Source organism: Salvelinus fontinalis, chromosome 6 (assembly GCF_029448725.1).
Source record: "Salvelinus fontinalis isolate EN_2023a chromosome 6, ASM2944872v1, whole genome shotgun sequence".
NCBI lineage: Eukaryota > Metazoa > Chordata > Actinopteri > Salmoniformes > Salmonidae > Salvelinus > Salvelinus fontinalis.
The window spans coordinates 53,265,178-53,277,575 of NC_074670.1; the positions used below are offsets into that span (position 1 = coordinate 53,265,178).

A 12,398-nucleotide genomic window follows, 5' to 3' on the forward strand; every position below is an offset into this window, starting at 1 on the left:
AGTTCGCGGATCTGGTATCTTACCCCGGGCAGCTCTCAGTAAAAGTCTGGTCTGGGCGGGTCCATGTCATCTTTGGTCGGACAGGAAATTCCCTTACGCTTTCCCACTAGGGAATGCGGCACCGGTGTCTCCCTCGCAAACCTTCCCTGGGATGCTCCACAGGTGGAATCACTGATCCAGTTCACGACGACAAATTGTTGTGGAAATTTTTACACAGGACACTAAAAGTCAATATTAAATTAATCACTCTTTATTGTCAGCAAGCTGGAGAGGTCACAGTCAAACTTAGATGCATAAAGTACCAGTAGTCCCGTTAGTTCTCTTATATACTGCACACAAGTCATATTTGCATGAGTTAGCTTAATCAAAATGAATTAATCATTAACGTTTGCTTCATTCATGTGATGCATGGGTCTTGCATGTGACAGACCAATACCTTACAAGGCTTCTTCTCCTTAAGCTGAGACCTTGAAACAGAGATATTTCGTTCTCAAAACAAGGGTCTGGGCGTACTGGAAAATTGCAGATACTGATAGTGAGGGTTCTTTCAATCAGTCACTTGCATGAACACAGAAAACAGTTATTAGAAAAGCACAAACATAGAACACAGAAATTTCTAAATAGAAAAGCACCAACATAAAATGTTCCATCACACTACCAAAGTTAATCAAAAATAGCTAGCAATGCTAATGTTAGCTTGCTAAAATATGGTGGTCTCCTCAATCTTAGTTAGTTGTCTAAAGTTATACTACATCTGAAGTCAATCTGGCAACATCATAATCATGAGAGACGGTTTTGCTACTAATTATTTGCCTTCCTTTATTAATGTTATTGTGTTGTCAAGCCAAATCCGAGTTGTATTGAGGTAGGCTGACATTAGTTGGTACTAGCAAGCTAACGTCAGCTATGCTAGTGTAACAGTTTAACTTTAGTCCGTCCTTCGCCCCGACCTGGGCGCGAACCAGGGACCCTCTGCACACATCGACAACAGTCACCCACGAAGCATCGTTACCCATCGCTCCACAAAAGACGATGCCCTTGAAGAGCGGGGGGAACCAATACTTCAAGGTCTCAGAGCAAGTGACGTCACCGATTGAAAGGCTATTAGCGCGCACCACTACTAACTAGCTAGCCATTTCACATCCGTTACACTAGCAATACTAGTGATAATGATTATCAAAATATACATAACTAGATACATAAACAGCAATCTATGGTCAAGCTACCGGTATACTCACCACCAATTAGCTTGTTTGCTAACCGCTAGGCCAAGAGCATTGGGCCAGTAACCGAAAGGTTGCTGGTTTGAATCCCCGAGCTGGTAAGGTGAAGAAATCTGTCAACAACAGCTAATTCACAGGCGCCTATGACATGGATGTCGATTAAGGCAGCCACCTCTCTGTTAATCAGAGAGGTTGGGTTAATTGCAGAAGACACATTTCGGTTGAATGCATTCGGTTGGGCAACTGACTAAGTTTCCCTTTGTTGGCATATGAGTTTTTGATCAAATCTAATTCAAATTGCAAAAATAGAAGTGTATCATTTTTTTCAGGAACTTTTGTATAAAGATGGAATAGCATCAATCTGCATTAGATTTGTGGCAATATATCATACAACCTGCCCTTTAAGAATGTAATGTTGTGTTGTTATGTTTGCACTTTCTACTGAAAAGGATGATGTTCTAGTTAATAAGAGATGCTGGATGTAGGAGCTTGAATTGGATGACATGGGAAATGCTGAATGGACTTTTGTCCAAAGAAATGGGAAAATAAGCTAAATTCATATTAAAAAGAAAACAAAGTGTTGATGATTCCCCATCGTATCTGGAAGGAGTACGTTTCTGGGATTATGTACACCCGACTTGGTGAATCCACTGAAAATATCCAAAGTGGTGGAGAAAGCAAAGTAAAATCAGTATCAACTGGAATTACATGGATCTCTCTCAATTTGGAGATTATCATGTGTTGTGCTTTGAGCTACGGAGCAGGGCACCTATTAAATTAGTAATTTCTGGAGTTTTAGAAGAAGTTGACATTGAAATATTAAATGAAATTCCTGGAGCGGTCAATGTACGCTTGATGAATAATGTGGTTAATAGCAGGAAGGAGAAGAGTCGTTTGTCCTTGTCAGTGGCGATTTTACCCGATATGTTGCTGGATTGAATCTCCGAGCTGACAAGGTAAAAAACTGTTGTTCTACCCGTGGGGCCAGACAAGGCAGTTAAACCACCGAGAAAATAATTGTAGACAGACAAGGCAATTAACCCACTAGGCTGTCATTGTAAAAAGAATTTGTTTATAACTGACTTGCCCAGTTAAATAAAAAAAATATGCTGTGCTAACCTGAACGTTGAGCCGTGGTCCTTGTGTGCAAACTTTGTCATCGAAACTTGGCATTCTCTGCATTTATGGTGCTTTCAAGACAACTGGGAACTCTGAAAAAACAAGGTTGAATCATGACGTCAGTGATCTTCAGGTCGGAGCTCTAGAAAGAGGCCCGAGTTGGATGACCGTTCAAAACGTATTTTCCCAGTCGGAGCTAGTTTTTTTTCTGAGTTCCCAGTTGTCTTGAATGCAGCCGAAATCATGCCAGATTGACAGCATGGCCATTGTATTCAACCTTTTCTGGTCCATGGTGTTGCATGTGAATGTTTATCCTTTTAAACTTGGAAAAGAGACCCTTTCAGACAGATGTTTTAAATCCTTAAACCCAGACTTGGACCACACACCCTCTCCACCTAATAGCAGGCAAGAGAAGCAAAATAGTGATTGCTTTGTGACGCTTGCAGTTAGCCATTGATTCCTTCCAAACCCCTTAATGTTACATTTGCGACTTTCGGCTTGTTGTGTAATGTTTATGTCCAATGGCCGATGAGCGCTGAAAAGTTTTATCTATAACTTCTCTTCATATGAAAAGGATTTGCCAGGAGATTGTTGACGTGATTCATGATAATGACTACTTGTCTAACTTGCTAGCTAAGATTGTGAAAGTATGACGTTGAAATGAACAGTCCAATCAAAGCTACGTTAGATATAACATGATTTGACGTCATTTTATGTGTGGCCAATGATATTGAGCCTTCATGGACCGCCACTTCTAATGTAAATCTGTGGCAGCACCCAAAGGGGCTTGAACTGCCTAGCTCTCCCTGTAGATTCTGCGGAGACATAGTGTCCCCATGAGTGACAGAACACTGAGCCAATCACGGCGAAACTAGAGAAGATTACCAATGCCTACGCTCTGTATTTTCGCTGGCTGCCCCTCCACCACAGAAAGCACTGAGCTAGGCTGAAACACCTGCCTTACTCAAGAAAGAGACCATGTTTGTATGCGGCTTTATTATTTTTTATTTAACCTTTTTTTTAACTAGGCAAGTCAGTTAAGGATAAATTCTTATTTACAATGACGGCCTACAAAAAGGCAAAAGGCCTTCTGCGGACACCGGGGCTGGGATTAAAAATAAATTAAATAAAAATGTAGGACAAAACACACATCATGACAAGAGAGAAAAAACCACAGTACATAAAGAGAGACCCAAGACAACAACATAGCAACTCAAGGATGATTTTTTTGGACAATGTTTGCAAACTGATATGTGACACGAATTAATGCCAAAATAACATGCAAAACAGGCACAAAAAATACATACCTCTTTGCTACAAAGCTGGGGCTCAAAACAAGGCCCCTGTATGATGGGTCACCACAGGTCCTTGTGTTTTTTTATATGGAGTCCCTCATGACCCGAGTGCAGCTGAGACATGTGTTCTATCCAGTTAGAGCCTTCTTATCCAAACCTTTGCAGTGTAAGCGATGTAATAAATCTGGACATATGGGAAGAGTCTGCAGACAGAAGGAGCCGGGATGTGGGATGTGTGGGGAAAATCGCTATGATTGAGACTGTTTAGCTGAAGAGAGTGGCCAAGTAGGAAAGGGTTGTAACTGTGGTGGAGAACATGAGGCGACATCCTTGGATGCCCAAATACGGTGAGTTTGCCAAAATCAGGGAAGTTCAGTCTGTTTCCTATGCGGAGACGGTAAAAAGGGTAGGAAGTCATAAAGGTCGATGGTAGTGAATGCCATTAGATCTACACTGCAACATACTTCAGCCTGCGAATCACCAGCAGGACACTTTGTGTCTTTTATAGCGATGGTGATAAACGGCACTTAACAAGTTGAAAAGAAGTCAAGACAGATTGACATCATCTGACCTTGCTATGTTGTTGTCTTAGGTCTCTCTTTATGTAGTGTTGTCTCTCTTGTCGTGATGTGTGTTTTGTCCTATATTTATATATATATATTTTTTAATCCCAGCCTCCGTCCCTGCAGGAGGCTGTTTACCTTTTGGTAGGCCATCATTGTAAATAAGAATAAGTTCTTAACTGACTTGCCTAGTTAAATAAAGGTTAAATAAATAAATAAAACACGTTTATGCAGCTGAACTATTTCTGGGACTAAAAGATTTCACACCCAAGGAACTACATGGAAAACTGTCTCGTGTTGTCTCATTTGAGTTTTCGAATGACTGAAGGAGTGGGAATGTATATATTTTTTGTTAATTATTATTTAAAAAATTGTAGTTTGTGAGGATGAACGTTAATTTCCCCTTCCCGTATGGAATTTACTTTTATTTATTTTTTCACCCCCGTCCAGTTGGTGGCGACCTTACAGCCCTGCCACAAAAGGAACAGCTGACATCATGTCAGTGATTCTCTCGTTAACACAGGTGTGAGTGTTGACGAGGACAAGGCTGGAGATCACTCTGTCATGCTGATTGAGTTCGAATAACAGACTGGAAGCTTCAAAAGGAGGGTGGTGTTTGGAATCATTGTTCTTCCTCTGTCTACCATGGTTAACTGCAAGGAAACACATGCCCTCGTCATTGCTTTGCACAAAAAGGGCTTCACAGGCAAGGATATTGCTGCTAGTAAGATTGCACCTAAATCAACCATTTATTGGATCATCAAGAACTTCGAGAGAGGTTCAATTGTTGTGAAGAAGGCTTCAGGGCGCCCAAGAAAGTCCAGCAAGCGCCAGGACCATCTCCTAAAGTTGATTCAGCTGCGGGATCGGGGCACCATCAGTACAGAGCTTGATCAGGAATGGCAGCAGGCAGGTATGAGTGCATCTGCACGCACAGTGAGGCGAAGACTTTTGGAGGATAGCCTGGTGTCAAGAAGGGCAGCAAAGAAGCCACTTCTCTCCAGGAAAAACATCAGGGACAGACTGATATTCTGCAAAAGGTACAGGGATTGGACTGCTGAGGACAAGGGTCAAGTCATTTTCTCTGATAAATCCCCTTTCCGATTTGTTTAGGGCATCCAGAAAAAAGCTTGTCCGGAGAAGACAAGGTGAGCGCTACCATCAGTCCTGTGCAGTGGTGGGCCTTCAGGGCCAGCAAGGCCTTCTCTGCTGGCCTAAACATCATCAGAATATATATATATATTTTTAAATATACACTGCTCAAAAAAATAAAGGAAACACTTAAACAACACAATGTAACTCCAAGTCAATCACACTTCTGTGAAATCAAACTGTCCACTTAGGAAGCAACACTGATTGACAATACATTTTACATGCTGTTGTGCAAATGGAATAGACAAAAGGTGGAAATTATAGGCAATTAGCAAGACACCCCCCAAAACAGGAGTGATTCTGCAGGTGGTGACCACAGACCACTTCTCAGTTCCTATGCTTCCTGGCTGATGTTTTGGTCACTTTTGAATGCTGGCGGTGCTCTCACTCTAGTGGTAGCATGAGACGGAGTCTACAACCCACACAAGTGGCTCAGGTAGTGCAGTTCATCCAGGATGGCACATCAATGCGAGCTGTGGCAAAAAGGTTTGCTGTGTCTGTCAGCGTAGAGTCCAGAGCATGGAGGCGCTACCAGGAGACAGGCCAGTACATCAGGAGACGTGGAGGAGGCCGTAGGAGGGCAACAACCCAGCAGCAGGACTGGTACCTCCGCCTTAGTGCAAGGAGGTGCACTGCCAGAGCCCTGCAAAATGACCTCCAACAGGCCACAAATGTGCATGTGTATGAGTTATACTCTTCATTTAATAGCTTTCCTCTTGGTTGCACTGCTTCCAGCCCCAGGTTGAGATTTGGAGGACTGGTCTTTATGTTAAATCTTTTATCCAATCATATTCAGCCATCATGTGTTGCCAGGGGTCTAAAATCTGCCCCCAGGCCTTCAGAATCAACAGTGCGGGCGCTTGTAGCTTAAAGTGAATGGAAAGGAAAATTTAGTGTCAACCAATCAGCTTTAGAGTTGGCTATTGTACGCTTGTGGCTGGCTCCAGTGTTACACAGGAGCCAGCTAGCAGGCGTAGTGCGTGCACGTCTTTTGATTGGATTACCAATATTGAGAGGCAGGTCCTATGGGCAGGTCTATACAGAACTAGGAAACTGAATTTGATAAACAAATTAATTTGCGTACTACTAAGCTGTTTTTTCAATCCACAATGGCGGAAGGAGGAGAAGATATCGATTTGGTCGAGGATATAATTATAACGCCATTCTCAAGACAAACTTTTCAAGAAAAGTTAGACATTGTAAGGAGAGGTCGCCCGACGCCGACGTCTAAATGTATAGTGTCTAGAGCCATGGCATCATAATGATGGTAATAAGAGGTGGATTAATTCGGGTGGGACTGTGTAGGACCTCACTGAAGGCCCAGGCCCCAGGCCCACGGCACACCACTGGTCCTGTGTCATGCCAAGAGTAAAGCATCCTGAGACCATTCATGTGTGGGGTTGCTTCTCAGCCAAGGGAGTGGGCTCACTCACAATTTTACCTAAGAACACAGCCATGAATAAAGAATGGTACCAACACATCCTCCGAGAGCAACTTCTCAAAACCATCCAGGAACAGTTTGGTGACGAACAATGCCTTTTCCAGCATGATGGAGCACCTTGCCATAAGGCAAAAGTGATAACTAAGTGGCTCGGGGAACAAAACATTGATATCTTGGGTCCATGGCCAGGAAACTCCCCAGACCTTAATCCCTTTGAGAACTTGTGGTCAATCCTCAAGAGGCGGGTGGGCAAACAAAAACCCACAAATTCTGACAAACTCCAAGCATTTATTATGCAAGAATGGGCTGCCATCAGTCAGGATGTGGCCCAAAAGTTAATTGACAGCATGCCAGGGTGGATTGCAGAGGTCTTGAAAAAGAAGGGTCAACACGACACATTAAATGCTTGTAATTATACTTCAGTATTCCATAGTAACATCTGACAAAAATATCTAAAGGCACTGAGGCAGCAGACTTTGTGAAAATTCATATTTGTGTCATTCTCAAAACTTTTGGCCACGACTGTACAGTTGTCACGGCAAAAAGTCAAAATGGCTATATCTTAAAAATTCCTGAAAACAAATATGTGCTTTTTGGTCTTAATTTAAGGTTAGCAGTGTGGTTAAGGTTTGGTTTAAAATCACACCTGTCTATATAATACGTTTTCATCCCTAATGCCTCTGATCTGGCAAACTCACTAAACACAAATGCTGTGTTTGTAAATTATATGTTGGGATGTTGGAGTGTGCCCCTGGCTGATCGTAAATTTAAAAAACAAGAACATCGTGCCGTCTGGTTTGCTTAATACAAGGAATTTGTTGTATAGCATTTACTTTTTACTTTTACTCAAATGTGACAATTGAGTACCTTTTCCACCACAGTACATTTAAAACCAGATACGTTTAGACTTTTACTCAAGTAGTATTTCACTGGATGACTATCACTTGAGTCATTTTCTATTAAGTTATCTTTTACTTAAATATGACAATTGAGTACTTTTCCCACCAATGTCACTAATCAATGATCGTTCATTCCAACGATTCTGTGGTAACTTAGTACACCATATTTGCTACTCCCAAAAAAGTCAGCGGACGTCTTCGTATAATTACGGTGAGCTGCTTTATTCACCGGAAGTCGTTTTGTGTACACAGACAGACGCGTCACAGTTTGTCTGATCTTTTCCAATTTCTCCCTCTGTCGTTAATCTCGTCAGCTATCGATGTCAACAAACATGCAGGCTATTCTGTCTTTACAGACACAACTTGCCTCGATAATGGACGTGCTTGCTAGAGCGGCCGTTGACGAGATAAGTCAACTCTTTTCCGAGAGCTCGGCTGATTTGCAGTTGGAGGTTTCTCGCAGCTACAAAGAAAACGAAGCTCTGAAAATGAGGATGAAGGTGATGAAGAACGAGCTTTTCACCCTGCGACTACAAAGGGCGAGTACACCGCGGGGCAGTCGCTTTTCTTTCAGCAGAACTTTATGCAAGCCTCGGGGGAAACTCGCAGGTTGGTTGAGGCTCTCAAACTGCTATCTGGGAGCCATAGGTGTATCACAGATGATCCATTATATTAACCAGATACTCTAGTGGCCGCTCTAACACAATCTCTTTAAAAAATGGAAGGCAGTCGGGAGGAGACTATCAGGTGGGACCGTTCTAGCCAACGAGAGGGCAGATACGCATGTGAACAACGGGCACAAAGTCACAAAATCAAAATAGGCTATATCATAAAAATGTATGAAAACAAACATTTGCTATTTGGTCTTAATTTAATGTTAGACATGTCGTTAGGGTATGGTTTCAAATCACATTTTAAGAAGATGGGTAGTAGAAATGGGCGGGGTTTAGGACTTTGTGTCTGAGGTAACTAGTGACGACCAGGCACAACTCTGATATAAAGTGTTTTTTTCCAAAGTTGCCGGAATGTCACGTGTCCTACTTATATTAATACACTCCTAACAACCGAACCATTACAACACGTATATTCGATCAAATAAGCCACACATAGCAAATAAGAAATACATTTTTTTGTTAACCAAATTCGACACTTTCATTCACCTCCATACAAAGACTTCGCTTGGTGAGAAAAAATCGCCACGTGCTGGAAAATACAGATTTTGGGCGCAGTTATCCCTCTGGCTTCGCCTCATCATCTCTGGGTGGATTCCGTTGGATTCCGTTTACTCGAAACGAAAAACATTTTTCAACATTAACAACAGTTTCTATTGTCCAAATTTAGTTTGGACCCTCCTCGTTTTATTCAGTTTGCTCTGTTTGCTTCCTAAAGTAAACGTTTTTCTCTAGGACAACAGGTTTTGCAACTGAATCCGACTAATGAATACACTCCAGTCAATTGAACATAATATGTTGGAAGAGGAATGGTTTTTGACCTTTGCTCTCCCTCATAGATAAGACACCTGAGCACCAGACATCCATTTACAGCAGAGATGATGCCCCTATTACAATAGCGGAAGAGGAGATACCATCCACAGTCAAAAAAGAGGTCAGTGGCAATATTAACAACTCATCACACATTGCTGACATAGGCTACTACTACTCTAGAAATGTTTACATGTCTGTGTAAATGTGTGTGTTGTATGGTTCAGTGTGCAGATGTGGAGAGTCCAGATGTCATCTTGATAAAAGATGAGGAGGGTCCTGAGGATGACTTTGGAGGATGTGTGCCAGATGCAGGTGTGTAGAGGACGAGGAAGAGAAGGAAGAAGATGATAGGATGGTATATAGACAATTGACAGCGAGATAACTACCAGATGATATTATCGTTTTGTTTCCCGTAGGTCATGACGATATTTGTGATGAAAATGTTACCATGGTGACACCACAGCCGGAACATGCCACCCAGAGACTAGGTCACGATGAGGGACCATACAGCATGAACGACCCTCACGGTCATGGTCGAGGTGAAGAAGCGCTGTGCAGCGTGACCAGTACTGAGAACTACCCTTTCTTCAGAGCCCCAGAACTACTTCAGAGTTTTCCCTCACACTCTGGTCTGCTGCCGGACCACACAGTCAGCAATCAGATACAGTTGAATACTCATTCTATTGGGGAACCACTGCAAGGCAACCCCCAAATGAGGGGCTTGCAAAGTGACAGAGGGGGTCTGCCGAGAGGGGATACAGGAGGACGGGGTCTGAAAATCGTACAGGTAGCTTCCCTAGAAACCACCCCAACGACCCCAACAACAGCCTTGGTAACAGGGGGTGTGACTGTGAGGCGCCCTAGTCTTGTAAACCAGTTCCAGCGCCACCACGTCCCCCATGGTACCAAGCCGTTGTTCTGTAGCGACTGTGGGAAGCGCTTCTCTCGCCGGCTTGACTTGATCCGCCACCGGGCGGTCCACACAGGAGAGAAGCCTGTCATATGCAACCTGTGTGGGAACTCGTTTGTCAACAAGACGACACTGAGGGTCCACATGCGTATTCATACAGGGGAGAAACCTTACATGTGCTCCCTGTGTGGGAAGGGTTTCACCCAGAATGGCAGCCTGACCATCCACCTGAGGACCCACTCTGGGGAGAAACCCTACAGCTGCTCCCACTGTGGAGCTTCTTTCAATAACCCCAGCAACCTGCGCAGACACATGGTCACACACCCAGAGCAGGCAGGGACGCTGACACTCTGACACCCAAACTCACCGGTGGCCAGTGGAGCTTAAGGTTCTTTATTTTTCTTCATCATTCTCTCATTCTTGTTCTCGCTCGCTCTCTCTCAATTCAATATATGCTTTATTGGCATAAATTGGTTGTTTCCACTGTGGCCAAAGCAAAGTATATGAAGAATTACATAAATGAACAATGTTTTTGAGCAACAATAATCATACACAGTGAACAAAAATGTAAACGCAACATGCAACAATTTCAAAGATTTTACTGAGTTACAGTTCATATGAGGAAATCAGTCAATTGAAATAAATCTATTAGGCCCTAATCTATGGATTTCACATGACTGGGAATACAGATATACATCTGTTAGTCACAGATACCTTAAAAAAAAAAGGCGTGGCGTGGATCAGAAAACCAGTCAGTATCTGGTGTGACCACCATTTGCCTCAAACAGCGCAACACCTCCTTCACATAGAGTTGATCCGGCTGTTGATTGTGGCCTGTGGAATGTTGTCCCACTCCTCTTCAATGGCTGCGAGAAGTTGCTGCATATTGGCGGGAACTTTAACACGCTGTCGACAATGTTGATCCAGAGCATCCCAAACATGCTCAATGGGTGACATGTCTGGTGTATATGCAGGCCATGGAAGAACTGGGACATTTTTAGCTTCCAGGAATTGCTTCCATAACCCCACCGTCACCATGGGGCACTCAGTTCACAATGTTGATATCAGCAAACCGCTCACCCACACGAGCCATACATGCTGTCTGTCATCTGCCCGGCACAGTTGAAACCAGGATTCATCCATGAAGAGCACACTTCTCCAGCGTGCCAGTGGCCATCGAAGGTGAGCATTTTCCCACTGAAGTCGGTTACGACACCGAATTGCAGTCAGGTCAAGACCCTGGTGAGGACAACGAGCTTCACTGAGACTGTTTCTGACAGTTTGCAGAAATTGTTCAGTTGTACAAACCCACAGTTTCATCAGCTGTCCGGGTGGCTGGTCTCAGACCATGCCGCAGGTTAAGAAGCCGGAGGTCCTGGGCTGGCGTGGTTCACAATGTGGTCTGCGGTTGTGAGGCCGGTTGGACGTACTGCCAAATTCTCTAAAACAACGTTGGAGGCAGCTTATGGTAGAGAAATTTACATGACATTCTCTGAGATGAACATTACATTCTCTGGGAACAGCTATGGTGGACATTCCTGCAGTCAGCATTCCAATGCTCCCTCAACTGGAGACATTGTGTTGTGTGACAAAACTGCACATTTTAGATTGGCCTTTTATTGTCCCCAGATCATGTTGTTTAATCAGCTTCTTGATATGCCACCTGTCAGATGGATGGGTTATCTTGGCAAAGGATAAATGCTCACTAACAGGGATGTAAGCAAATTTGTGCACAACATTGAGAATAAGCATTTTTTGCATATGGAAAGTTTCTGGGATCTTTAATTTCAGCTCATGAAACATAGGACCAACACTTTACATGTTGTGTTTATATTTGTGTTTAGTGTATATCAACAAAAACAATTATACATTCTCTCACACTTCCCGCCCCAGACTGGAACCCACATCTGTCCCGTCGCTCTTACTCTCCCCATCTCCCTGATTTACACTCTGTCTGTCTCTGATCTAAATGCACATACTACATAAAGTTACTGTATGAGTAGATTTTAGTAAGTAACCTACTCTGGCCGAAATGAATAAACACTATGTTTTGATATGAAGGAATGAATGAGCAAATGCTTTTTTTCCTGACTCAGTGGCTGCACCACTAAGCCAATACTCATATATACAGTGCCTTCGGAAAGTATTCAGACCCCTTGACTCTTTCCACATTGTTATGTTACAGCCTTATTCTAAAATTGATTCGATTTTCCCCCATCTGCACACAATACCCCATAATGATAAAGCAAAAACAGGTTTTTCGAAAATTGTGCTAATTTATTCAAAACTGATATCAGTTATTTAAGTATTCA

The 12,398-nt window shown here is 43.0% G+C and overlaps 1 protein-coding gene across 1 annotated transcript; it reads left to right on the forward strand.

Annotated features, from left to right (window-relative positions):
- Positions 1-7,935: 7,935 nt before the first annotated feature.
- LOC129858114 (zinc finger protein with KRAB and SCAN domains 2-like) lies at positions 7,936-12,146 on the forward strand. The gene is made up of 4 exons (XM_055927076.1): positions 7,936-8,301; positions 9,203-9,297; positions 9,401-9,488; positions 9,593-12,146. The coding sequence occupies exons 1-4, from the start codon at positions 8,013-8,015 to the stop codon at positions 10,438-10,440; spliced, it is 1,320 nt and encodes a 439-aa protein (XP_055783051.1). The 5' UTR covers positions 7,936-8,012; the 3' UTR covers positions 10,441-12,146.
- Positions 12,147-12,398: the final 252 nt, after the last annotated feature.

What these genes read in the sequence shown, in the direction of transcription:
- LOC129858114 (XM_055927076.1), top strand. Translation starts at nt 8,013, where the DNA reads ATGTCAACAAACATGCAGGCTATTCTGTCTTTACAGACACAACTTGCC. An exon ending in GCCTCGGGGGAAACTCGCAG is followed by an intron (nt 8,302 to 9,202) that starts GTTGGTTGAGGC and finishes TCTCCCTCATAG; the next exon opens with ATAAGACACCTGAGCACCAG. An exon ending in AGGATGTGTGCCAGATGCAG is followed by an intron (nt 9,489 to 9,592) that starts GTGTGTAGAGGA and finishes TGTTTCCCGTAG; the next exon opens with GTCATGACGATATTTGTGAT.